General features: G+C 42.2%; 6 protein-coding genes across 6 annotated transcripts; 2 read left to right on the top strand and 4 right to left on the bottom strand.

Annotated features, from left to right (window-relative positions):
• Window positions 1–250: 250 nt before the first annotated feature.
• On the top strand, window positions 251–6,966 carry LOC102711862 (protein DETOXIFICATION 46, chloroplastic). Its single transcript, XM_006648191.3, has 14 exons — window positions 251–635; window positions 879–973; window positions 1,414–1,522; window positions 1,849–1,904; window positions 2,466–2,521; window positions 2,860–2,998; window positions 3,486–3,623; window positions 3,699–3,767; window positions 3,871–3,981; window positions 4,784–4,912; window positions 5,627–5,704; window positions 6,007–6,078; window positions 6,327–6,389; window positions 6,545–6,966. The coding sequence occupies exons 1-14, from the start codon at window positions 278–280 to the stop codon at window positions 6,653–6,655; spliced, it is 1,584 nt and encodes a 527-aa protein (XP_006648254.2). The 5' UTR covers window positions 251–277; the 3' UTR covers window positions 6,656–6,966.
• A 57-nt stretch (window positions 6,967–7,023) lies between these two features.
• On the bottom strand, window positions 7,024–10,334 carry LOC102711595 (UTP:RNA uridylyltransferase 1). The gene is made up of 6 exons (XM_015832949.2): window positions 9,636–10,334; window positions 9,214–9,540; window positions 8,744–8,967; window positions 8,582–8,645; window positions 7,834–8,030; window positions 7,024–7,710 (listed from the first exon to the last, which is right to left on the bottom strand). The coding sequence occupies exons 1-6, from the start codon at window positions 10,332–10,334 to the stop codon at window positions 7,491–7,493; spliced, it is 1,731 nt and encodes a 576-aa protein (XP_015688435.2). The 3' UTR covers window positions 7,024–7,490.
• Window positions 10,335–10,579: 245 nt separating this feature from the next.
• On the top strand, window positions 10,580–12,900 carry LOC102712776 (histone deacetylase complex subunit SAP18). The gene is made up of 7 exons (XM_006646742.2): window positions 10,580–10,646; window positions 10,750–10,872; window positions 11,005–11,037; window positions 11,467–11,577; window positions 11,784–11,879; window positions 12,340–12,411; window positions 12,495–12,900. The coding sequence occupies exons 2-7, from the start codon at window positions 10,759–10,761 to the stop codon at window positions 12,525–12,527; spliced, it is 459 nt and encodes a 152-aa protein (XP_006646805.1). The 5' UTR covers window positions 10,580–10,646; window positions 10,750–10,758; the 3' UTR covers window positions 12,528–12,900.
• Window positions 12,901–12,993: 93 nt separating this feature from the next.
• On the bottom strand, window positions 12,994–15,851 carry LOC102711323 (pentatricopeptide repeat-containing protein At1g02060, chloroplastic). Its single transcript, XM_040521280.1, has 2 exons — window positions 13,541–15,851; window positions 12,994–13,320 (listed from the first exon to the last, which is right to left on the bottom strand). The coding sequence occupies exon 1, from the start codon at window positions 15,834–15,836 to the stop codon at window positions 13,962–13,964; it is 1,875 nt and encodes a 624-aa protein (XP_040377214.1). The 5' UTR covers window positions 15,837–15,851; the 3' UTR covers window positions 12,994–13,320; window positions 13,541–13,961.
• Window positions 15,852–16,447: 596 nt separating this feature from the next.
• On the bottom strand, window positions 16,448–18,911 carry LOC102712499 (succinate dehydrogenase subunit 3-1, mitochondrial). The gene is made up of 3 exons (XM_006646741.3): window positions 18,743–18,911; window positions 17,596–17,661; window positions 16,448–16,973 (listed from the first exon to the last, which is right to left on the bottom strand). The coding sequence occupies exons 2-3, from the start codon at window positions 17,657–17,659 to the stop codon at window positions 16,648–16,650; spliced, it is 390 nt and encodes a 129-aa protein (XP_006646804.1). The 5' UTR covers window positions 17,660–17,661; window positions 18,743–18,911; the 3' UTR covers window positions 16,448–16,647.
• Window positions 18,912–19,416: 505 nt separating this feature from the next.
• LOC102711045 (S-(+)-linalool synthase, chloroplastic-like) lies at window positions 19,417–23,679 on the bottom strand. Its single transcript, XM_006648188.2, is given in 8 exon segments — window positions 19,417–19,876; window positions 20,292–20,540; window positions 20,643–20,781; window positions 20,890–21,108; window positions 21,259–21,634; window positions 22,135–22,414; window positions 23,480–23,527; window positions 23,530–23,679. Coding segments are annotated over 8 exon segments (1,746 nt in total). The 3' UTR covers window positions 19,417–19,591.
• Between the last annotated feature and the right edge of the window lie 357 nt (window positions 23,680–24,036).

Here is a 24,036-nt window from a genome sequence, read left to right as displayed (position 1 = left end):
TTAAATTTAAAATCTTAAATTTAAAATATTTTTATCAAAATTTATTTTTAGCTTAACTTTTATATTGCTAGGAATAATTGTTCGTTTATAAATATATCGCTTGATTTTTTTAATAAAAAACAAAGTGGGTAGAATAGTAGAAATGGAGCAAAAGCTTGGATACTGGAATACTGGTGACGTATATACCTCTAGGAAATCCAGGATCTCACGTCTTTTTTTTGCTCTCGTGTCACTCGCGTTGTGCGCGCGCGACGGAAGGCTCCCCGCCATCGCCGCCATGTCCGCTCACCTCCGCCTCCTCTCCGCCGCGCCCCTCCCCCTCCCCCTCCCCCGCCCCTTCCGGTCTCCTCTCCGCCGCCTGCCTACCGCCCCCGCTCCTCTCGCTCTCGTCACCGCCGCCCGCTCGCCGCCGCCGCGGCTCTCACTCTCACGGGGCGCCGCCCTCCGCTGCCGCGCCGTGGCCGTCTCCTCGGGTGCGGATGGGGACGAGGCGGCGGCGGGGCTGTGGGAGCAGGTGCGGGACATCGCCGTGTTCGCCGGGCCGGCGCTGGGGCTCTGGATCTGCGGGCCCCTCATGAGCCTCATCGACACCATGGTCATCGGCCAGACCTCCTCCCTCCAGCTCGCTGCCCTAGGTAGCTACTACCAGCAACTGAGTTGCTCCATCTTAGCTGCCTTTGCATCCTCCTGCTAATCTCCTGAATGAATGAAACTACGATGCTAATGTGGAAGACTTCGCAACTTCGCATATATCATCTGGGCCATTTTGCTAGCTGAGTTTGATGCATTGCAGCCTACGAATATTGCGTGCAAGGCTATCTGTATGCAACTTGATATTATGTGATGGGATTAATCAATTATTGTTCCTTTGATCTCAGGGCCTGGAACGGTGTTCTGCGATTACCTCTGCTACATTTTCATGTTCCTTTCAATTGCAACCTCCAACATGGTGGCCACTTCCTTGGCTAAAAAGGTGCAGCTTCCTCTTTGTTTCATTAAATATTGTAGGCCTGTGTTTGGGCAATAATCAAAGACGTGTATCATTAGCTTATTTTCTGTAGAATGATTACATTGTTTTAGCTGTTGGAATTTTGGTGGAACAGAAAACTATCGAAGTTCATGTTTTGAGTTCTTTTGAAAGTTGAGATAATTTGGTGTTCTTTCATGACCATACATTTTGTATCACTGCAATTAAGAACATGTAGGGGGCAATACATACATATTATTGGCAATTTGCAGAGCAGTCTGAAATTTAGAAGCTAGAACATTTTTTAACTATGAGACTACTGGTCTCACAAGCAAAAGTGTTGGTGCTTGCACATTCCTACGGTCCTACCCTATGGGCATTTTGTGGTTATAATTATCTTCACACTCCATTTATAAGCTTTATCTGATGGAAGTTACTATTTGTAGGATGAAGAACTTGCGCAGCATCAAGTGTCTATGTTACTATTTGTTGCTCTTACTTGTGGTATTGGAATGTTTTTGTTCACTAAGCTTTTTGGCACTCAAGTGTTGACTGGTAAGTCTTTGAAATAAAATTGTGCTAATGATATGAAACTGTCATCTTGTTTATCATAATTTGAGTAACCAGGCAGTTTGTACCCTGATGGTGAAAGCCCTGTGGATTATTTCTTTTGCCACTTTGATTCCCCCACCCCCCCCCCCCCCCCCCCCCCCCCCCCGGTTTTTCCTCCTAATTTGTTTCTCTGATTGAACGCCCTTGTATCTATTGTTGTACCTGTATAGAGTTTCACATGACACATGTCTGATGATTCCACCAATTACATTCTTGTTGGACACGATATGATTTTACTGCAACAGTGCAACCGCTTTTTTACTTTGCAGCGTTTACTGGATCGGGGAACTATGATATTATTTCTGCTGCCAATACATATGCACAGGTTTGTATAGGTCAACAATCTTCTTATTAATTTCACTATTTATGCTTTGTTTCCTGAGTTGAATGAATGAATAAAGGCTGTGCTTCTCTGACATTTTTTGGCAGCATTCTATCTATCTTCAGTATAATTGTATAAGCAATCAAGATGTTTTGAGGATAAATGGATATGGCTCGAAATTCATTCTATGCTATCTATGAAATAGAAACATCGTAGAGCGGAAAATTTAACTTTTTGCCACTCTTACAAGCAAGTGACATCAAATTTGCCACTCCCCTCTTGTGAGAGAGATTAAACTCTTCATGTAAAGAGTGGCAAAAAGTTAAATGTCCTGGCACGGTTACATTTCCTGCATTCAAGTGCAAATACAAGGATAACCCTTAATGATCTCAGAAACCTAAGCAAATCCACGCATGCTTCTGAGTTCTGATTGCTGACATATTGCAATATCCTTTTTTGTATAATTTTAGGATAATTATATACACTATGCTGTAGATGTATATTTTTGACTCTCCTGTTTCATATTAAGTACATAAACCAATACATGTACTCATTCACTTTCAGATAAGAGGCTTCGCATGGCCTGCAGTTCTTGTTGGCTTAGTTGCTCAAAGTGCTAGGTACAACCTATGCCTATTCGTTTCTTCTCTTCTGTTGCATTGGATACATTTTGTTCTGGAAAGTTCTATTCCCTTTGTCTGCAAATCTGTCATCTCTCCTTTCTTTGACCTTTTATTTTGCAAAACTACAGGCACATCTGTTTTGAGTCGCCTTAATGTCTACTTGTCATTGAAATATTTATATTGCCATTTTAACCAATCTCACATGGTCTACATATTTACATAGTTGTGATATTTCAGATATTAATAAACACTTTGAGCTCCTCTATTTGATTTCATATTACAACCACCTTGACAGGATGCTTTTCATATCATAGTATATGTTTGCTTTAACTCAGTCTAGGCATGAAAGATTCTTGGGGTCCTCTGAAGGCATTAGCAGCTGCTAGTGTTATAAATGGTGTTGGGGATGTATTTCTTTGTTCTGTATGTGGATATGGAATTGCTGGGGCTGCCTGGGCAACTATGGTTTCACAGGTAGACATGCTTTCCAATCACCTCAGTATATCTCCTTGCTTGCGCATCTTTACTTGATCGATTCTCCAAAAATTGGCAAGATTTGGATCGCACAATCTTAGCCTTAATAAACACACACTCATATTTTGCTTTGTAACTTGAATAAAAACGAAACACCCCATTGCTAACAAAACAAATGTTTCTTGACCTTCTAGAAAGGACTACTACCTGGTTAATATATAAAACAACCACATATAATGTAAAATGTTCTATTTCCTGATGGAACCACATGCTCATAAATTTAGATATTGTTGTCCATGTCCAAGGGGTTCCCAGGATTTCCTTGTCTACTGCTTTTATGATTTTTCTACTCAACTTTTGTGCCAGACAGTTGTCCTCTACATCTAGCTACTTGTTATGCTAAACATAAGACCAATTTTATTTACACAATTGGGTCTTCTGAAACATATTATTTATCATAAACAGCTATTTTTTGACACACACTCAGATCGTTGCAGCTTTTATGATGATGCAAAATCTAAACAAGAGAGGATTTCGAGCTTTTTCGTTCACAATCCCATCAGCAAGTGAGCTTATGCAAATTTTTGAAATTGCAGCTCCTGTTTTTGTGACAATGACTTCCAAGGTATGTTTCTGTTGGTCCATAGTTCCTTCTCTTCTCCTCAACTTCAATATAACTAATGATTTCAAAACCCTTCAGGTAGCATTTTATGCATTGCTTACATATTCTGCAACTTCTATGGGAGCAATAACACTTGCAGCACACCAGGTTTGTACTTCTTAACTTTTACTATGCTTACTATGACTAAAACACAGTTCCACTATGCGCCTTATTCTGTGAATGATGTAAGAAAAAAATCTATGTGGTGAAGGTTATGGTTAATGTCCTATGCATGTGCACTGTTTGGGGTGAGCCCCTGTCACAAACTGCACAGTCATTCATGCCAGAGTTGATATATGGGGCTAAGTGCAATTTGATGAAGGTACCTATCTAAAGCTCTCAATTCCCTGTGAATATCAGTATTGCATTAAAATTGTCCTTTGTGATGTATTAATCCAAAGGAATCATGTGTAAAGTTGTGTTTGATGATGTATGCTTGCACGCTTTATATGTTTCCATGCTTTTCGCTGGTTAAGAACTTAGGATAAACTGAACTGATGTGCAAAGTCTCCTTCAACGGTGTAATTTTCAGTAGACACTCCTCAGATTTGTCCTACATAAAATGCTGAAAATGATTCATAAGCTAGACTTATTAAACCATTTACGATCTTGCTTTACATCTGCTACAAAACTATCCACAAATAAATATCAATTTTGTTGGGGTCAAGGGAGGCCGAATTTAAAATTTACATCTTTAATACACAACGATTTAAGGCTGAAGGCAAAAGCAGGAGGTCAACCGATATTGTTGTATTATTCTTGTTCGCTGAAATTACAAGAAGCTTGATCCCATCACTTATTTGCTGCCTCTTCAGACATGAGGCATCTTTTCGGTTACAGCTACAGAGCTGCCATTGAATTAAAAGAAATATTTGAATCCAGACTTGTGCATTTGCCATGAAGGATCTGTATACATTTCATTGGCATATGTATACCTCCTTTTCATGTAGCAGAGTAACATCTGTTTGTGCGCCCAATGTCATTACAGATACTTGATGCAAACTATGTTGCACTGATGATGCTTTGATTGACTAGTGTAGTGCATGCCTTTTTACTTCTATTCTGTTGTATATTAAGCTGTATTTGTAGTAAGTCCGTTACTGCAAATGGTACCTTTTATCCAGGCAAGGATGCTATTGAAGTCACTAGTCATGATTGGAGCAATAACTGGATCGACTGTAGGGGCAGTGGGAACACTCGTTCCATGGCTTTTTCCTAGTCTCTTTACCAATGATCTAATGGTTGTCCAACAGGTTTGCTCTATTATTTTAAAATTTTGTGCATACTGTTCTGTAGGTGCATTCAATTTGGATTGCTTCTCACTATGCCAGAAACTATCAGTACCAACATCTCTTATCTATCAGAAGTACCATTTATCTGTCTAAAAATCAAAATAAGCTGCATTGTTAAGAAAAGAAAAATCAGTGGTCCTATATCTGATCTGATGTTAGTTATCTTATTTGGCATATCTGCTCTATATGATTGGTTGGTTGTATCACCTGTGTACTCTATGGGTTTGTAAATGCTTGAAGAAACTAATCTGCTTTGCTGAATTATTGCTAATTCTGATGATGATTGTAAAAGGTCGATTCTGACTCATTAGTCCAGTTAGGGTGGTACTTATGATCTTAAACAACTACTCCCTTCGTTCCATATTATATGACTTTCTGGATGTGCCTAAATTCATCCATGTATCGATGTATATATTCTGTATATGTGTCTAGATTCATTAGCACACAAATAAATCTAGCTAAGGCAAGGAAGTCTTATAATGTGGAACGGAGGTAATATTTAACCTTTTGTATACATCTAGTTTCCTGCGCCCTATGGAGAAACAGAAATTTACTTGCATATTATTGTGCATATCTTGTATGATGTGGCCTTGGCATAACTCAGCCTATCTGCAGAAATTTTTGTGCTTTCAATTTTGTCTAGAACTTACTGATTATCCATTACCCTGTTAACAGATGCATAAAGTGCTGATTCCATATTTCTGTGCATTATTGGTGACACCTTCAGTGCATTGTCTCGAAGGAACATTATTGGTAAGCTGATATATTTCATTTAGCTGACTCTAGAGCAATTATCCTGGAAAGTACACTTGAAAATTGGAATCTGGGATAACCTTGTCCAAATGAATTTACTTGTTCCAAGTGCCATTGCTTCCGTGATAAGCATGATTCGAGGCGCTAGGTTTCTAGCAGTTGAACAAAGGGAACCATCTTTCACATATTATTGAACCCTAGCGTTAATGTAAGATAGATAAAGGGTATATTAATGCAGTCAAATATGCCACTTCTGCTGGAAAATGCGGTGACGGCCCTGGTATTTTTCTCCATACTCTCAGGCTGGAAGGGATCTCAGGTTTTTGAGTCAATCAATGGGAGCGTGCTTTGGCGTTGGAGCCTTTCTACTAATGGTATGACTGTTTCCATACTTTCTTGCTTTGCGAGTCACTGATAGTAGATAGTTTTTGCCCCTACCTTAATTAATGTGGAAGGAGGTTGAGGAAAGAAAAATGAGTGCTTCCTTTTGCATGCTCTGTGATAGCAAGTAAAAGAACTTAAGTCCAAAATGTGAAAATCCCTTAATATTCTTTGTAGTTCTAACAAGGATAATCACCTTCTGATGATCAACTTTTCTTTTCTTGTTTCTTCTTAAAAACAGGTCATCCGCAACAAATTTGGTAGTTTGCCTGGATGCTGGTGGATGCTTGTCTTGTTTCAGTGGGTATGTCCATCTCTATATCTCAAGTTGTTTTTGCCATACATGTATCCTAAGTTACATTAACAAAGATAACAGACTATCGTTTCGAGCCTTGTTTTCGGCATTATCTTAGATTTGCTACAAATCTGGCCGCCTTGTAACCCTTTCTTCCATTCCAGGGTCGGTTTGGAAGTGCTTTACAACGGCTTCTTTCTCCAACGGGCATGTTATATAACGAAAACTTCAACCAGCGTGATGATGATGAGTATGTCAAGGTGAAGGCTACATAATGACAATTAGGACGCACCATCGGTTTTTCTCAGGCGGCAACAAAGATGCAAAGATTTGCGTATAAAGCCCGGTAAAGACATATTCTGCGATCTCTGCTCATCAACGGCACCTATCATGCAGAAGCTGCACTTCGTATCATCTTTGGAAGGGAGGTCAACAAGACGTGATGGCCCAGAAAATTAAGACCAGGAAAATACAGAAAGTTATAGGCTAGAATTCATCCTCCTTCCATGGCACGTTATATAGTTTAGCCCTATACTTGTAACATTACTGCTACGATAATTCGATTAAACGCAAGTTCTACGTTAAAGAGCAGTTTTTTTTTGAAGCGTGAAACAGCAGTTAATTGAGAATACGCAGCAGAAATAACAGACATCTGATAAGAACAACAAAAATTTCAGTACCTTTGTCCGCTAAAAAGAAGCCAATATCTTATAAGCTCTACGTCACAAAATGAAAAAAAACAACTGTTGATGCTGCAGAAATTCTGAAAAATACCATTATGGTAGTGGTTATATATTATGGCAGTGACATTACCGTAACTGGCATATAGACCTCATCCTCTCATGGGCAGGGGATCTCGGTCCCGCAACAGGATGCAACCGATTCTTTGGGTCTCTTGAAAATATCTTATCTTCAGGGCAATTCTTTGATGATATTTTTTAGTTGGTTTAGCAACTTCATTTGTGTGAGGAACTCCTGTGCACCAAATGTTTTAACCAGCCTCCTGCTATCTAGAATTCTGAATCCTCACTATTACATGGAATTAGAATAGCTACTGTTCTCTGGATTTTCCAGGCCAGCTAATTACTTAAGCGTGCTTTGTGCTAATAATCAAGATTCACAACTGTAGTTGTAGGGCTCAAAAAGAGCTACACAGGGGTCATCATCGTATTGCAGTATGCTGGCAGCTCGCTCAAACTCCTCTCTGAGAATCCTGATCGTCTGCCTGTCGACCACACGGCCAAGGTCATGGCTGGTCTCAAAAGGATCCTCAATGCATATCAGATGGCGGTCGTTTCCAACGCGAGTCGTCCAGTTCTTCTCCTGCTTGCTATCAGCCAGAAATTGAACCAAGTAAAAAGATGCAAAGTTCTTTGAAACATATGTGATATTAGTTCAAATCGACACTGGAAGTTTAGTCGGTTTTCGAGAAGTGCTCACTGGCTATTCTCACCTGATTGTGTTCCCCGTGCGGACGGAGATGACATCGTTCCTGTAGTCGTGATCGAATGCCCAGTAGTGGAAGAATGCCCATAGTAACTCCGCGATGCTCTCCTTGTTTTCAGCACCAAAATCTTGAAGCTGGTGAACTTCGTCGAAGTATGCGCATTCAGTGCCATCGACAACCATGATATATGTTGGCTCCATCGCCTAGAATTGGGTTGAGTTGAGAAGATAAAAGACGTCAGGGTAACATTGACCGAAGTAATTATATAAGATGAAGTTGAAATTTATAACTTTGTTGCTCCTTCTGATTTCATCCGGGACAATTCTAGACGTGATAGACTTTGAACGACATCAATAAAAGGGAACACAAAAAATGGACGCTACATTAATTTGTGGAAAGAAAAAGAAAAGAAAGAAAAGAAAATTGATCAACCATAGCTGAATGATGAGCCATCCAAAATGCATGAGGGGAGAATGCGAAATTGTGGAAATCAGGACCAGCAAATAGAAAAAAAATACAAAGGTTAAGTTTTTGAAAGATATATAAAGATATAGTTGAAAATGAAAAGAAAAATATTAAGTGCAAACCGTCGGTTTCACCTGTATCAACATCATGAATCTAAATGCAGAAGCAAGGTGCGAAGGGACCTTGTCCTATACTGTACATCCAAAGTATCACTAGTTGAGTTGCTCTTGTAATTAAAAAAGATGCTTCATATGAAACAAGTTGATGGGATAAAGGTAAGTAATACAACCTGCAAACATGGCAGAATCTTGGGCTCTCTTTGCTGCAAGAAGCTAATACACATAAGCACGTATCTGCAAATTAATATGAACAAGATCAGACTCCAGGTTTTTCAACAAGCCACATTGCTGTAAAAAGGGTGAAATTAAGAATGCATAGTAATTTAACTCACGCATAGCTTGAAAGGGTTCCACGGAATGTTTCGTTAACACCCCTCAGTTTGGCCCAGTGCTTTACAATTAAAGCCAGCTGAAGCAATCTCTCGTCTATCTGCGCATAATCCTTGAGAAGCTTTGTGTTAGCAACGGCAAAGAATTTGTTGATGCAGATATCACATGAAAAACCACTCCCTGGATCTGTCATCCTCACGATTTGAACCCGAGCACTGGTAATAGGCTGCATGAATTTGACAGACATTAGAGGATGAACAGCCTCAGCCTGCATCGATCAGGAAGTTTTTTCGTTCTCTCTCTCTCTCTCTCTTTTTTCAAATACTACATCAAACTAGAAAGAATTTCAGAAGAAGGCTAATTGTTCAGATTATGCATTAATTATGCAGCTAATATTAAATTTCCAAGTGATGATGAAATCATGCAAATTATGCCAAAGCAAGACTGGTCACTTTGGAGCAGAATTAATTACCTCAACATTGTGGAAACCATCCTTGTGCAATGTCCCGGCTAATGTGAGAACAACCTGAGCCGTGTCCTCTGAAGCAATGTCGATTTCGAAACAAACATCTACATCGCTATGGGAAGTCCCGAAGGAGTTGGCACACGATCCATAGAGATGCAGCTGGGCGTTGGGCCACTCTTTGATCACAGATTTGGTAAGCGACTCGATGAGCTGCCTCTGCTTGGCCTTGTGCTCCTCTGATGGCTTGAGGGATTCGTAGAGGGAGAGCAATCCGGGCGTGAAGGCGTCGATGTCATGGCGGCGTTCCACCCACCGCCGCCGCGTTCCGAGCTGCTGCAGGGGAGAGGAAGGTGAAGAGTCAGTTCGTGATGAATCAGTTCATAGCGGCGTGAACCGGTGGAGTCGGAGTCGACTCGAGTTTGCACTACCTCCTCTATTGGTTTCTCGCCGCCGCCGCCGCCGGCGAGCTCGCGATCGGCGGGAATGTCGAAATGGTCGTCGGTGTCGCCGTCGCCTGGTTCGTCGTCCACGTCCGCCAGTTCGTCCCTCTCATCTCCACCCGCATAGCCCGCACCCATCGCCGCTGCCTGGTCCTCATCGCCCTTGTTCTTCTTCTTCACGGCGACCCACACCTTCTTCTCCCTCTTAACCGCCACCGCCCGCCTCTCGACGCCGGCCTCGCCAGCATTCGCAGTTCCGAGGAAGCCTCCTCCGACCCTCCTCCCGAAACCAGCACGTCCACCACTCCCGACGAAACCTCCAAACCTCCGGCCCACCGGACCACTCCGACCGCCAAAGCAACCACCAGCATTGCGCGCCCTAGTCTCGGCGTCGCCGACCCGCCGCGCAGGGTAACGAGTGGGCGGCGGGGGCGGGGGCGGCGACGGCGGACGCGGAGACGGAGGTGGGAGCCAGTAAGGGCGCGTGGGTGGCACGATGAAGAGCCGCTCGTCGGGGCGGGGGCGGGGCAGCGGCACGGGAGGCGCGATGAGGCGGTGGGGCGGGACGAGGAGCGCGGAAGGGGAGGAGGCGGCCGGCTCAGAGCCGGCGGGCTTCGGCGCGGGGAGGAGGAACCGGAATAACCCGCTGTAGGCGATCGGCCGCCGCATGGGCTCGCCGCCGGCCATGGCGCCGCCGCGGTGGTTCGCGGCGACGGCGAGGAAGGCGTGAGTGGCCGCGTCAAGTGAGGAGGAGCCACGCAGGTTGCCTTTTTCAAAGCGACTTCGTGCTGACGTGGAATAGTCAACGAGTCAACATTTTTTTTGAGAGGTGGACTGAATTGCAAAAATGTATTTTCGTTTGAACCGAGGGTGCAAACTGCAAAAGCTTATTTATTAGGGTTTGTGCTGCGCTGCTTGTCTTCCTCCACATCCGCACCCCCCTTCTCTCTCCTCTCCGTGAAGTGATCGGCGGCGGCGGCGGCGGCGCGGGAGCAGCAGGTGAGCGAGGCTCGTGGCTTGCTTGTTGTTGATTCCGGGTGGGTGGAAAGATGGGGGGCGGTGGATTGATTCGTCGTGGCTTTCTTCTTTCTCGGGAGAGCAGGAGGGAGGGATGGCAGGAAGGGGGGAGATGCCGATGAGGCCTGCGCGGCCAGGGCCGCCGATGCAGTACCGGGGGCCGCCCCCCATGGCGCGCGCGCGCGTGGAGCCCATCGATCGCGAGAAGGTCAGGCCTCCGCGCCCCTATCGATGCGCTGTAACAGTAGTAGAAGCATACTGGCATGCGATTCAACAGCATTGTGTGAATTCAGATGGTTGATTCGTTTACTTACCATTCGGCTATTGGATTCTTATGCAGACCTGTCCTCTCCTGCTCCGGGTTTTCACCAAGGTGAACGAACTAGCTGCTATGTCTTATTCATACTGTTATTACTGCTAATTTTTGTTCTGCTTTATACCTGTATGATATGTTCACATTTTTTTTAATTTAAGCTTGTGTTTACTGCTGAGAATATATGTTCTTTTTTGTTCTTTCGATCACATTCAGCTTGAAGAATTAGATATTTTAACTCACCAGCTTACTTGTACTGTGCAATCTTATCGAATCGTAGGTTCTAGTGCCTTAGTGGAGCTATGAATTTCATATGGCATATTTAGTTGAACTGCACTTCAATACAGTATAACTCGACCAACTAATTCACAGTAGTGTGGTAGAGAATTCAAATCCTAGACCATTTATTTATGATGGACTATTGATTCTTGAAAAAAAAACACTAAGTTACACAGAGAGCTGACTTTGGTACTGGTTATTTATTTGCAGGTTGGTGGCCATCACCAAAATGAAGAGTTTGCTGTGAGAGGAAAGGAGCCGAAAGATGAAGTTCAGATATACACATGGAAGGATGCCACACTCCGCGAGCTCACTGATCTCGTAAAATTTCTAAAGCTTGTGCTTTCTTGTCAATCTTTCGGAAAAATGAAATTTGATTTATGGTTTTATACAACATAGCAAAGTGAAAATCAACAAAATTTGACTAGGCTTATGATGATAACTGGTGTTTGGCCCTACATGTCAATGCCATGCTACATTTTGTTTTTAGATTGATATCTGATAAAGCAGTTATGAATATGTTTCAGGTGAAAGAGGTGGCTCTTGCAGCAAGAAAAAGAAATGCAAGGCTTTCTTTTGCTTTTGTGTACCCTGATAAGCATGGCCGTTTTGTTGTCAAAGAGGTAAGAGCTAATCCCTAATTCCCAATTGACCATTGTGACTCTTCTTCTGCTGGTCCTGTTTTTCAAGTTCAAATTCCAAGCAGTCTTAGTCCTGAATAGGGAATATGATTGTTACTATCGTTAATGAGTTCGGTTTTGTATGACTGCTGCTATACACTGTCTTATTAGTTTTATTACTATGTTGTGAGCATGTATTCATGACATGCTTCCAATTACATCAAAATCTCTTTTCATAAACAATTGTTTTGTCGGTTATGTATGCCTAACACTTGGCCCTGTTTAGTTAGCAGTAACCACGTCATTCACATAGTGATAATTATCAATCTCATACTAAAACATCACTTGTTGTTCTATCTAATGTAGTTAACTGTTTCCCTTGTACAACTCATGGTCCTTTTGTATTCATAACCAAGTAACTGTTCAATCTGTGATAACTTGTATAATTGGGTATTGATTGAAGGTGGGTTCAACCTTCTCTTATGGTCATGGAAGAGGAGATGATGCTAAAAGTCTTGCAGAGCTGGGCTTCCAGGTATTCATCAGAGCTGTATTATGCTATTACAAAGTTTTTTCTTCTGACACAAATCAATTGATGCATGCCATGTTGTTTTGCAGATAGGGGATTACTTGAGTGTTGCAATCTATTGAGTTACACTACTTTGCAATACTGCGTGTTTCTGCTGCCTACTGCGCTGAATGGTCCGGCTTTCCTGTGGTGATATCTTACGCTCAGGGGGCAAGTGATGACCAATATCTCTGTAGTACTAGGGAATTGAAACCAGAACTGTCTGTGATGTTAGTAACCTTGGAGTTCATTCAGTATTTTGAGTGTTTTTAACACTCACGTTTAATGCGCTTGTGTTTATATGTGTGTTTGTGGCCCCCTTGGAGCTGAGACATGAACAATATCGTGCATTTCCGTAGAATCTTTACGCTGGGTAGGATTAAATGTGTTATGGTGTGCTGAATAACTTGGCGAAGTAACATACTGTTCTCATGAAGAGCCCCTAGTTCTCAGGATCCAGTTTACAACTGAGCTGTCAAGCTACTCTGTACTGTCCCCCAAATGATCTGATTACTGAGTTGTGCATACCAGTCATTCATGAAACAACGCAACGACGATCTGGATTGTTAATTTTGTTTGGTTTTCTTCACAGTGCAACAATTGTCGGACAATTCTTCACTGATAAAAATATGGTGGCAATTGGTAAGAAAACAAATGTGGCAGCGGTTTTAGATTTGCTAGTATTCTCATCTCAAGCCCAGGTTCCACCTGCGAAGAAATTTTAGTTCAGCCACGGTTTCCTCTCTAAGGTCCATTATGCCATATGGTAAAGCATTAGGAGCCTATCTTCCAAAAGAATAATGTCTAGAAATCGACATCACATTTCCAGGTTAAGCTCCGTACTTTGGGTGAGGATATGAGCGACGGCTGAACTTTCTGCGAGATGAAAGGTTATGCATGAGCAATTTGCACACTAATGCTAAGATAATCAATATTTCCTACAATAGTGGCCTGTAAATAGTATATTGAAAACAATTATCGTTCTTAACACTTTGATATGGCAAGTGAAGGTCGTATGTTTTCATATTTTCTTCTTTCTTTCTGGCAAGAAGGACAGGGGCTCTGCCTTATGTATTAAAGGAGGGGAAAACATTACCTTTTTCATTATATGTTTATTTCAGTGGAAACTTTGATCTCCTGCAGTTACTGCTCTTCAAAGTCCAGGGGCAATGTACTCTTGTGATCTTGTCTTCCCAACACTTCCTTTCCTCCTAAAGATATCAATCCTTGAGAACAAATGCTCCAGATCGTGATGCTATAAACCGTAGTGACAGAGAGTTGGCCTGGCTGTTTAGCTATACAAAGTCTCGATTGAAATTTGGAACCATTTTAAGGATATCCGCTGATACTTTGCATTCTAACACCATCGCACAATCCTTGATGATCCATTTCTTATTGGGCAGTGGATCAGGTAGAGTTTCAACACCCTGCTCTTTCTTTAAATTCACACTTAGACAAAATAATGTACTTGGAGAAGCATAGGGCTTGCAATTAAAATGCTCCTTGTGACAGTGCTCCTAGGTTCTTTCCCTAATTCTGGCACTTGCACGTCTCATCTGTTTAGCGACAAAATCAGCTTCCTTCATTTTACCAGATTCCTCCAGTGCATGATGAAGTGCAACTAAACTACGAGGTGCAGCAGCAGAAGAAGAAGAAGAACTTCTGTTCTCGATGAGTTCATAGAACAGCCAGAACGCTTCTGAAGCTCTACCAGTGATGCAAAGACCATCCATAACCATACTTGGAAAGGCTACACCCAAATTCTGACACTTCTTGAAGCTAAATAAAGTAAGATCTGCAGCTTCCATGAACTTCTTTTCCTTGCAAAGGCTTGCAATTAGTTTTTCCATCTTGATGTAATATCCATGGTCATATAGAGATGTAACAATCTTGTAAGCACGGTCATTAAGGCAGTTCCTGAACAATGTATCTATCAAATTTGTAGAAAGATCAACATTCTGGCGGATCTTCCTCTCTAGCATTATCTCAATCAAATCAGCTGCTTCTTTTGCACAACCATCTTTGTTCAAAAGCCCTAAAAGAACTGAGTGAAAAGTGCTTGTACTAGGCCGAAGGCCGCTGTTCAACATCCTGTGTAAGGCTTCCCATGCAAACTTCATCCTTCCCTTCTGTGAGAACCCGTCAATCACGCCTATGTAGCATTCATTATCAGGGACAAGATCTCGCTTCAACATTGAGAGAACTAACTCATACCCCTGTTCGAAATCGCCCTCTCTACAATGCCCAAGGATCAACGTCTTGAATGCAGGAACATCGACCTTGCTCCTCCGGTCCAGAAGCAGCCCAAACAGCATCCTTGCTTTCTTTGTCTTCCCATGCTCACACAAGTACACAAAAACTGGGTTGTATGCTGCAATGAGTGGCGTGCAACCCCCTCTCTTCTTGAGCACCTCCTTCTCCAAGAGCTCATCCACAAGCTCCTCAGCCTGCGCAAATTCCTCATTCTCGCACAACGCCCGGATGACCATGCTATAGCTTGCAGAATCACGTCTCACACGGAGCTCCACCATCTGATTAAACACCTTCATAGCATCCTCGATCCGTCCTTCCCTACAATGTGCGGCCACCAGGATGTTGAATGTGCAAGTGTCTGGCTTAAACGAATCCATATCCAACACCTCCTTCACTAGCTCCATCCTGCCAGCATCACAGAAACCCTGCACCATCGTGTTGTATGTGATCCTGTTCGGCTCCACACCATCAGCAACCATTATCTTGAAGATCGCGAGAGCCTCGCTCACAAGTCTCTTCCCACAGTACGCCTTGATCATGGTCGTATAGGTGATAACATTAGGAAAGACATCTCCTCTGCCTTCTTCTCCGACGCGCATTCCGTCGAACAGCTTGCGCGCGGTGACCAGGTCGCCGGCGCGGCAGAGAGCGGAGAGCAACGAGTTGTACGAGATGGCGTCCGGCGCGAAGGCGTAGGTCTCTGGCAAGAAATGGAAGAGCCTGAGGAGCGCGGGAGGGGACGGCTGCGGCGAGGCGGTGGAGAGGCCGTGGAGGAGGGTGTTGAGGGTGGCGGCGTCGGGGGAGGCGGAGGGGGAGCGGAGGAAGGCGGCAAAGAGCGCGGAGGCCGCGCGCGCGCGGCCGCGGCGGAGGAGGGCGGCGAGGAGGGAGTTGTAGGAGTGCGGGGTGGGGGAGGGGATGCGGCGGAAGAGGGACGCGGCGGCGCGGACGCGGCCGGCGGCGGCGAGCGCGCGGAGCAGGGCGTTGAGGGCGTGGTTGGGGAGGAGGGTGAGCGGCGAGGGGAGGGCGCGGAGGTAGGCGAGCGCCGGGTGGAGGTCACGGGAGCGGAGGAGGAGGTGCAGCTTCCGCGCCGCCGCCACCGACGCGTCCTCCGGCGAGCTCAACCTTGCCGCGCGATTCATTACACCCAACTTTTGCTTTCCCACTCCTCGCTTACTACTAAAGGCCCGCGAAAACTCGTATACTCTGCGTTTCGCGAAAATATACACACACACACATATAAGTTCCTAATCTTGTCTTTTGAAAGCAAAATTTTAACTTTGTAGTAGCTAAATAATTTGTTTATATCAACAGATAATTTTTTGATAAAAGCTATCTCAACCGGCGCCTACGCAAAAAAAAAAAAAATCGAAATATATGGGGCAAGTAGTATTAGTTCTTAATAAAGATCTTAAAATCGATCACGTCAAAAAAAATGCTATGCAAATACTGTTAAAGATTTTAGCAATGACCATCAAAAAATATTATGCAAATAGTTTTTCCAAAGTTTTAGCATTGATCGTGTACACCAAATAATACAGCCGCAAATTGGTTATGAAAATTTTCGGCGATGATCATAGGGCAAGGTTTCAATTGTCTCCACCCACCCCTTCCTTGGCAAAAGAATTGTTCGACTGAAGGATTACAAACAATGCAAACTCCACAGCATTTAATGAATAAATTGCACGGGTGTCAAGCACTTTAAACACCGGATAGACGAATCATGGAAATTCACAAAGGAGCAGGACAATAATGGGTAAAACTTAACATAAAACATCATCTCTCACAGGGAGAAAAGGATCATTGCATGTTTGATTTATTATTCACAAGTCCACAAGAATGGCAACATGTTATTCCAACTGCACCTACAGTTGCGATGCAAGGCAATCCGGTCATCCAGATGCTGAGAAAGTCACAGGAATGACTTACCAAATGCAGGTTGCATCTCAAATCTCAAACATCAAACATGAGGCTGAACTTGGTGGCGAGAGGAATGGACACAATGGCAGCACCCAATGCAGCACCAACAATGCGGTGCGAGATAGATAATGTAGCGCTCATCTGCGGCTTCTTCAAAGGAAGGTGGGGTGACAGGGGGCGATTAGCAACAGGAGCCGACAGAGGACGGCTTGTGTGCAGGGTTCGGCATCCAGATGGGAGCATTTTTGGTCGCAGAGCTCCTAGGGGACCAGATGTGAAGCCCCTAGTTTGCTCAAGACTTGAGGGATGCCTGAAGCCATCGATGCTGATGAACGATGAGCCTGAGCTACCAAGGGCACCTGAAAATGAAATGAAATGTAAACATCCATTGAGCAGAGCACCCGAAAAAAATTGAGATATCAGATTGCATTTTACCAAATCTGATTGAAGATATTGTTGATATACAAGTATACATAGAATATATCAATTGCTTGCAAAAGACTCACTAGATATGGTCATTTCTCAGAAACACTACACATCAATTATGCACCTATATCCAACAGGGAAATGATCAAAACCATGGGAGACACGCATGAACTCTTGCCCCCTAAAATAGTTCATGTATGAAGCAGCCTTTTGCGTCCAAATAATAGCTTAAGTGACCAGTGCTACACGGTTGTGCCTGATTTTCTCTTGAGCTATGCAGACAACCTATACATAGTGATAAATTGGCACAACACTAGACTTGGCTCAACTGAACCACTAGCTCACAGAACTGTAATGTGTTTTCCAGCCTTGTAGTACCTCAACTGACAGTACATTGCACGCCCTATATAACAAGGATATATGTACTTACAAAGATGTATGCATGTATCCAATATATACCATTTCAGTGCATCTGTGGTGTAATTGTTTGACATCTTGTAAGTAAGTCAGAAGGACAGATAACATCACAAATCACCAAAAGGCATCACAAATTACCACGGAGAGCGAATGGAGCATCTCTGAAGGGAGCAAATCGAGTGTTGTTGTGAGACTTCTCCATTACTGCACAGAAAGAACCAAACGAACATACATCAGCATCAACACTGTTTGTCGAAAGATGGTTGGTTATCTTTTGTCAACTGAGTGTCATAAGAAAAGATTAATGTAAATGCGTCTTGGAGATATCAAAGATTCAAAATCAACCGAAACTACTAAGCTTGATCTTGTAGATAATAGATCAATTGAAGCATTCCAGGAAATTCCGAGTAAAATTGAAAGATAAGCACAAAATGAAATATAGAAATGCAGAAAAGAGGACAACAAATGGGTATGGTTCACAAACCCATGAAATGCATGATGTAAAACTGGCGAGTCAGAGTTACAAACATCTTATCTTTTTCAGTATGTGTTATACTGCTTGTCAGTGTAGAAAAATATATACTAGAAGCCGATGATGACACAGACAGCATTAACCTATGAATTACACATCCAGAACTTCTAGCCACTTCACCCTAACCAGCCTAGGCATACTAGTCACGCGGTGTCACGGTCTACAATTGCAGCTAACTACATCATGCCTATTTTTTCACTATATCACTATCACTAACAATGAAAATGCCATGCATTTTCATGATTTACATCTTAGGGTGAACTATGCAACAGAGAGTCTGAACTAGTACTTTTGATGTTTGATGTTCACCATAGATAAAACATCGAAGAGCACAAATAAAAAAAATCCACTTGTAACCAAATTCACAACACGAAAGCTTTACCAGTCTGGATCTGCAAACTATAATTAAAGAAACACTTCAATCCAAAATCATCGCAGGAAACTATAAACAGAACTTATAAAAAACATACAATCTACTTCCGGATTCCCAACCTCTTGTAGAAAGTTCATCCTTTCGCCGCATGAACAAGAGACAGGGCGTGGACTAAACAGGGGATTGGGGAAATGGAAATACATCCGCGAATATCAGTCCAGCAGTTCAAACCAAAATACATTGGCCGAGGTCCGGTTTTGGATTCGAGGGTTCATGTCACAGATCAAAAGGAACGAACACTCATCCAAGCAAGGTAGCCCCCCCCCCCCCCACCCTACCCCACAAAAAGGAGAGCGCGCGAAAGAGGGATAGATGGTCACCTAGTACGGGTAGACGAGGAAGGCGCCGGCGAGGAAGAAGAGGCGGGCTTGTTGCGGCGGTGCGTGCGGGTAGCCGACCGCCGCCGACGTGGGTCGCCGCCTGAATTTTCACAGCACGCGGTGACGGCGTGAGGGGAACAAAACTTGACGAGGCCACAAGGCCGGCCCGTGACCAGCTTGAGGAAGATGGGTATTACACTGACACATGGGTCCCACTTGTCGTACTTCCATTAGATCTTTTTTCTCATTTTTTTTCAGTTTTCACATTTCAGAGGTGTTACGAAGTAATAATTATCATTTATTTGATTCTAATTGATCTATTACTAACTATATGTTAATTTTTTTCACATATTTTCAGAAAACTTTTGAATAAGACGAATGATCAAACATGTGTCAAAAAATTAACGATGTTATCTCGGAGAAGCAAATTTTATCTTTGACGCTCAGAATTTGAGACCAACATTATCTCTTAATTCTTTGTTATTGATTAAAAATAATTTATAGATATTTTTCATTATGGGTCTTAAGAGTTTATTAACAAAAATTGGAAATCAAATTATGATGAAATCAATTTCAAGATTAAGTTCTGAAATTTATCAGTTTTCGGTTCATGGTACGTTTCTGGGATTTCAACCGACAAATTATATAAACTTTCAGTTTATTGCGGCAAAATCTGCCATATGAGTAATATTATCCTCACTGAACTAACCAATCCTATTTACAAGACCTAATCCACAATATCCATGCATGGTGCATAGATGGTTCAGGTTGAATTCAGAATAAGGGATGCAAGTTAAGGCTGGCTCTTGTGCAGGATAGCAGGCAACACGCTTGTGTTGTGTTCCCTAGCTAGAAAAGCAGCATCCTGACGTAGTCGTCGAGGACGGGGAGCCGCTGCTCGCCGTCGTAGCCGTACATGACGCCGACCATCCTGGCACCGTTGAGCGCCGCCCGGGTGAAGCCGGCGGGGAAGGCCGGCCTCCGGGAGCTGGAGAAGCACTCCCGGTTGAGCTCCTCCCACTCGCTCGCGATCAGTCGCTGCACGTGCTCCTCCGCCTCTACGGCGGCGAGCCCTGGGTTCTCCTTGAGGTACAGCTCCTTGTATGATCCGTCCAACCCTTCCTGTGCCTCGTCCTACATTTTTCAAATATTTCTTACATTTTACATTTTCAGTTCATGGTAGTACTAACATTAGAGGATGGTTAATCACAATTTTTTACATATAATAATAGTTTTAGATAGATCTCCTGTGGAGTTTCTTACGAGAGTGTTTTTACCATCCTTAAGCAAATACATGGAGATGCCATAACACTTTCTCAAGGACAACGAACACACTCTTGGTTCTATATGCATAGAACTCAGATATTTTTATGATATTTTATATGTTCTAATTATGTGAAAATTAATAAAAGTTCGACGAGAGGTGAAGAAAAAAGGTTTATTGTGATATTTTTGTGATATTTTCTAGGTTCTAATTATAATTATATGGCAATTAATAGAAGTTTGACAAGAGGTGAAGAGAAAAAAGGTTTATTGTGGCTATCCTGACCTTGGCACTGCCCAGGTCATCCCAGAGTCTCAAGATTTTTGCTGGGCAGGAGATGACAGAAGGAATGCGATCGATAAACTGCGCTGCATCTTTCCCCAAATCATGGCCTAGCATGAATAACAGGTGTACAAACACAAGTGGAACTCCTGAGGTGACAACACCGTTTCTTAGGTAATCATCCGAGGCAGGAACCTGGCCAGAAGACAGCCATTTTGTCTCTGTCATGAATCCATCGAACAGCATTGCCCACTGCAGAAGATAATATACATGGTAGAATGTTTCAGTCTTGCATGGTCAGTTACTGCGAATTCATTGTGAATGTGAATTCTGACGCAAAGGAAAATCACATACAGATTTCTTCAGATGATTGATAGGGTTTACTCCATGCTCTCTCTCGACCATATCTGCGATGTCATTTGTAATAGTGTGCAGAGCCCTGTAGCACGATCTCATGCAGCTAGGCAACGAATCAGCAGCTGCAAGGTCCCACCTGTAAAAAAAAAATGCAATATTACTTAGGTCTAATAATCATATAACAATTCAAATTAAATCAAGTATATATTGGTTACAGTTATCTGTCTCTTAAATTCAGACTTACATTTTGATTGCCTGAGTGAAGCAGTAAAGCTCCTCATGTGTGCCGACAAGATCAAAGATGTCATCCACGACATATACAAAGGAGACGATCTTTGTGAGCTCAATTCTGCATCTTGACAAGGAGGCACCCTGGATGGCTGTCATCATCCACACGTACCATTTCTGAACCTGATCTCTTGCAACCGGTATTTCTTGAGCCAATCCCAGGTCCATCCACCATCTGCATCATAAGCATCATCATCATGCATGTCATTTTCAGACACTGAAGTTTAATACAACAAATTGATAACGAATCAGCACTGTTGTTTCAATAATACAGCAAATTATAAGATTCTGTGAGTAGCTAGCTAGTGTCTGTCAATTTCTGTACCTTTTGATCTCCTGCATTTCCATCTGATGCAGCATCTTGTTGAGCTGGAAGTCTGCAAGTGCAAGCTCCTCCATTGCAGTGCACCTTGTGGGCAGTGTCTGGAGGTAGCTGAGATGGTGCCTGGCCTTGTACTGCATCAGGCTGACATGGTAGGGATGATCCAGTGAGTGCCTCACATATCTTGCAAGGTTTGGCTCAAGGTAGTTCATGGCAGACTCAAGGTGCCTGGTTGAGAACTCCTTTGCCTTGCAGAGTGAGGCTTCTTCTCCCATGCTCATGTGTGATATGTCTTGCAGACTCAGTAGCCCTCTGATGTCCTTGCTATAATCGAGTCTGAAATCGCCATTGTCGTCCGTGAATCTTCCAAGAACCTCGTCTACAGTGAATAATCAACCATAATTGTTATGTCTGAGAGTATTTTTCTTATCCTTGAGGAGATACCACTGTTTTTTATATAAAATTTGATACCTTCTAGTATTTATGGTAGCAAGAGGTACCAAATTTTACTTAGAAAACAGTAGTACATCCTGATACAAGGATGGTAAAATTGCTTTATTTCTGAACATACACATGTTTGTGATGTGATACTCATTCCAGTCAAAAATATTTATAGTTGAAAACAAGATTTGGTTAAAATTCTAAAATTTTGACATACAATTATGTCTTACAATAAATTTATAAAATATAATAATTTTATTATATTATGATAGTATTTTTCGAGGATAATCTATATGCATCATTTGTTTTTTATTTAAATTTAAGTATTTAAAAAATCATCGAGGGTCAGAATTTTATAAATTTGATCAAATATTATTCAAACCATAAATATTATTTATGACCGGAGGGAGTAAGCAGGTATATAACGTGTGAGATCACCTGCAGAGACATGGCGGCCTGCTTCTCTCATGAGGCGGAAGGCGAGGGTGGCGTCGAGCAGGTCGCCGCCATGGGCGAGCTCCTCGAGCAGACACGAGGCGTCGTCCATGGCGCTGTCGACCTCGTCTTGGAAGTAGTGATCGATGCAGAGGCGCCTGAGGTGATCGACGGTGGCCAACCTCTCCCGGCCGCCGGCCGCCTTCTTCTGGTGACGCCGGCGTTGATGCTGCAGCATCTCCTTCACGTCATTCGTCAGGCCTTCGTGCCGCTTCACGAGGACCTGCAAATGAAATACAAGCTAGATTAGCAATTAGAGAATCCAAAGCGATTGGACTACGCAAATTAATCAACAGTATTAATTAATTAGTAGTATCATGCATAGTGTTATCTAAGTTATATTATTAGATAATAACTACTAAGATACTTCATCCATCCCAAAATATTTATATAAATCAGTATACTCTTACGTAAATCCCAAAATATAATTATTATTATCTTTGTAGTTTATATGCATTAGTATATTAATTGTAATATTATTCGATAACAGCGGCTACATCCATGCCAAAATACTATCTTTATAGTTTATATACATTAGAATATTGTTATGTTCATCCCAAAATACTATTATTACCATCTTTATAGTTTATATAAATCAGTATACTCTTACGTAGATCCCAAAATACAATTATTATTATCTTTGTAGTTTATATGCATTAGGATATTAATTGTAATATTATTAGATAACAACGACTGCATCCATCCCAAAATACATATCAGAATATTGTTACGTTCATCCCAAAATACTATTATTACCATCTTTACAGTTTATGTTCATCCCAAAATACTATTATTACCATCTTTACAGTTTATATACGTCAGTATACTCTTACGTAAATCCCAAAATATAATTATTATTGTCTTTGTAGTTTATATGCATCAGTATATTAATTGTAATATTATTAGATAACAACGACTACATCCATCCCAAAATACTATCTTTACAGTTTATATACATCAAAATATTGTTACATTCATTCCAAAATACTATTATTACCATCTTTATAGTTTATATACATCAGTATACTCTTACGTAAATCCCAAAATACAATTATTATTATCTTTGTAGTTTATATGCATTAGTATATTAATTGTAATATTATTAGATAACAATGACTACATCCATCCCAAAATACTATCTTCATAGTTTATATACATCAGAATATTGTTATGTTCATCACAAAATACTATTATATACATGTTACGTCCATTCCAAAACACTATTATTATCATCTTTATAGTTATATGTATCAGTATATTGTATCGTAGAAGTTATATCAAAGATTACCTGAACGTCGAAGTCGGCGGGCAGCATCGACGATGAGTGTGAGGAGAGCGCTCTCGGCGGCCGGGGTGTATCGCCGGCGAAGGGCGGACGTGGGCTGCACGGCGGCGGCCTCGGCTCCGGCTCGTCGGCGGCGATGCCGAGGCAGCAGGAAGGAGCAAATGCAGCAGATGAATGGAGGAGGACGAGGAGCAGAAAACCATCGAAATATATGGTCGATTGTAGGTTAAGCTGGATTAACTATCTATCTTAGCTTTGACAAATGTGATATATGTCAAAGCGAGTTTAATTAGATGGGATGGAAGTGACACCCAATTTATAGGAAGCGGAGAGAGAGAGAGAGCTAATCTGTGTGGGCTCACACTCACACGTGTTGCTGACAGTGTGACATAGGTTGAGTGATGCATGCATGACGCATGCATGTCTGAACTTGGAGTATCACCGGTCATCTGTCATTAAAAAGTTTTACCCAAAGCTCGATTTACATATTAGTCCCCAAAATTTTCGTCCAAAACCATCCCAACAAATATTTAGACACCTAAATAGAGTACTAGATATAG

This window comes from Oryza brachyantha, chromosome 2 (genome assembly GCF_000231095.2).
Source record: "Oryza brachyantha chromosome 2, ObraRS2, whole genome shotgun sequence".
NCBI lineage: Eukaryota > Viridiplantae > Streptophyta > Magnoliopsida > Poales > Poaceae > Oryza > Oryza brachyantha.
The sequence above is the reverse complement of the archived record's forward strand: the minus strand, read 5'-3'. Positions and strand labels throughout refer to the sequence as shown.

What these genes read in the sequence shown, in the direction of transcription:
- LOC102711862 (XM_006648191.3), top strand. Translation starts at nt 278, where the DNA reads ATGTCCGCTCACCTCCGCCTCCTCTCCGCCGCGCCCCTCCCCCTCCCC. An exon ending in TGGCACTCAAGTGTTGACTG is followed by an intron (nt 1,523 to 1,848) that starts GTAAGTCTTTGA and finishes TTTACTTTGCAG; the next exon opens with CGTTTACTGGATCGGGGAAC. An exon ending in TTAGTTGCTCAAAGTGCTAG is followed by an intron (nt 2,522 to 2,859) that starts GTACAACCTATG and finishes GCTTTAACTCAG; the next exon opens with TCTAGGCATGAAAGATTCTT.
- LOC102711595 (XM_015832949.2), bottom strand. Translation starts at nt 10,334, where the DNA reads ATGGCCGGCGGCGAGCCCATGCGGCGGCCGATCGCCTACAGCGGGTTA. An exon ending in ATGGTTTCCACAATGTTGAG is followed by an intron (nt 8,968 to 9,213) that starts GTAATTAATTCT and finishes AAATTCATGCAG; the next exon opens with CCTATTACCAGTGCTCGGGT. An exon ending in AGATTCTGCCATGTTTGCAG is followed by an intron (nt 8,031 to 8,581) that starts GTTGTATTACTT and finishes ACCCAATTCTAG; the next exon opens with GCGATGGAGCCAACATATAT.
- LOC102712776 (XM_006646742.2), top strand. Translation starts at nt 10,759, where the DNA reads ATGGCAGGAAGGGGGGAGATGCCGATGAGGCCTGCGCGGCCAGGGCCG. An exon ending in TGCTCCGGGTTTTCACCAAG is followed by an intron (nt 11,038 to 11,466) that starts GTGAACGAACTA and finishes ATTTATTTGCAG; the next exon opens with GTTGGTGGCCATCACCAAAA. An exon ending in TCCGCGAGCTCACTGATCTC is followed by an intron (nt 11,578 to 11,783) that starts GTAAAATTTCTA and finishes AATATGTTTCAG; the next exon opens with GTGAAAGAGGTGGCTCTTGC.
- LOC102711323 (XM_040521280.1), bottom strand. Translation starts at nt 15,836, where the DNA reads ATGAATCGCGCGGCAAGGTTGAGCTCGCCGGAGGACGCGTCGGTGGCG.
- LOC102712499 (XM_006646741.3), bottom strand. Translation starts at nt 17,659, where the DNA reads ATGGAGAAGTCTCACAACAACACTCGATTTGCTCCCTTCAGAGATGCT. An exon ending in TGCTCCATTCGCTCTCCGTG is followed by an intron (nt 16,974 to 17,595) that starts GTAATTTGTGAT and finishes TTTCATTTTCAG; the next exon opens with GTGCCCTTGGTAGCTCAGGC.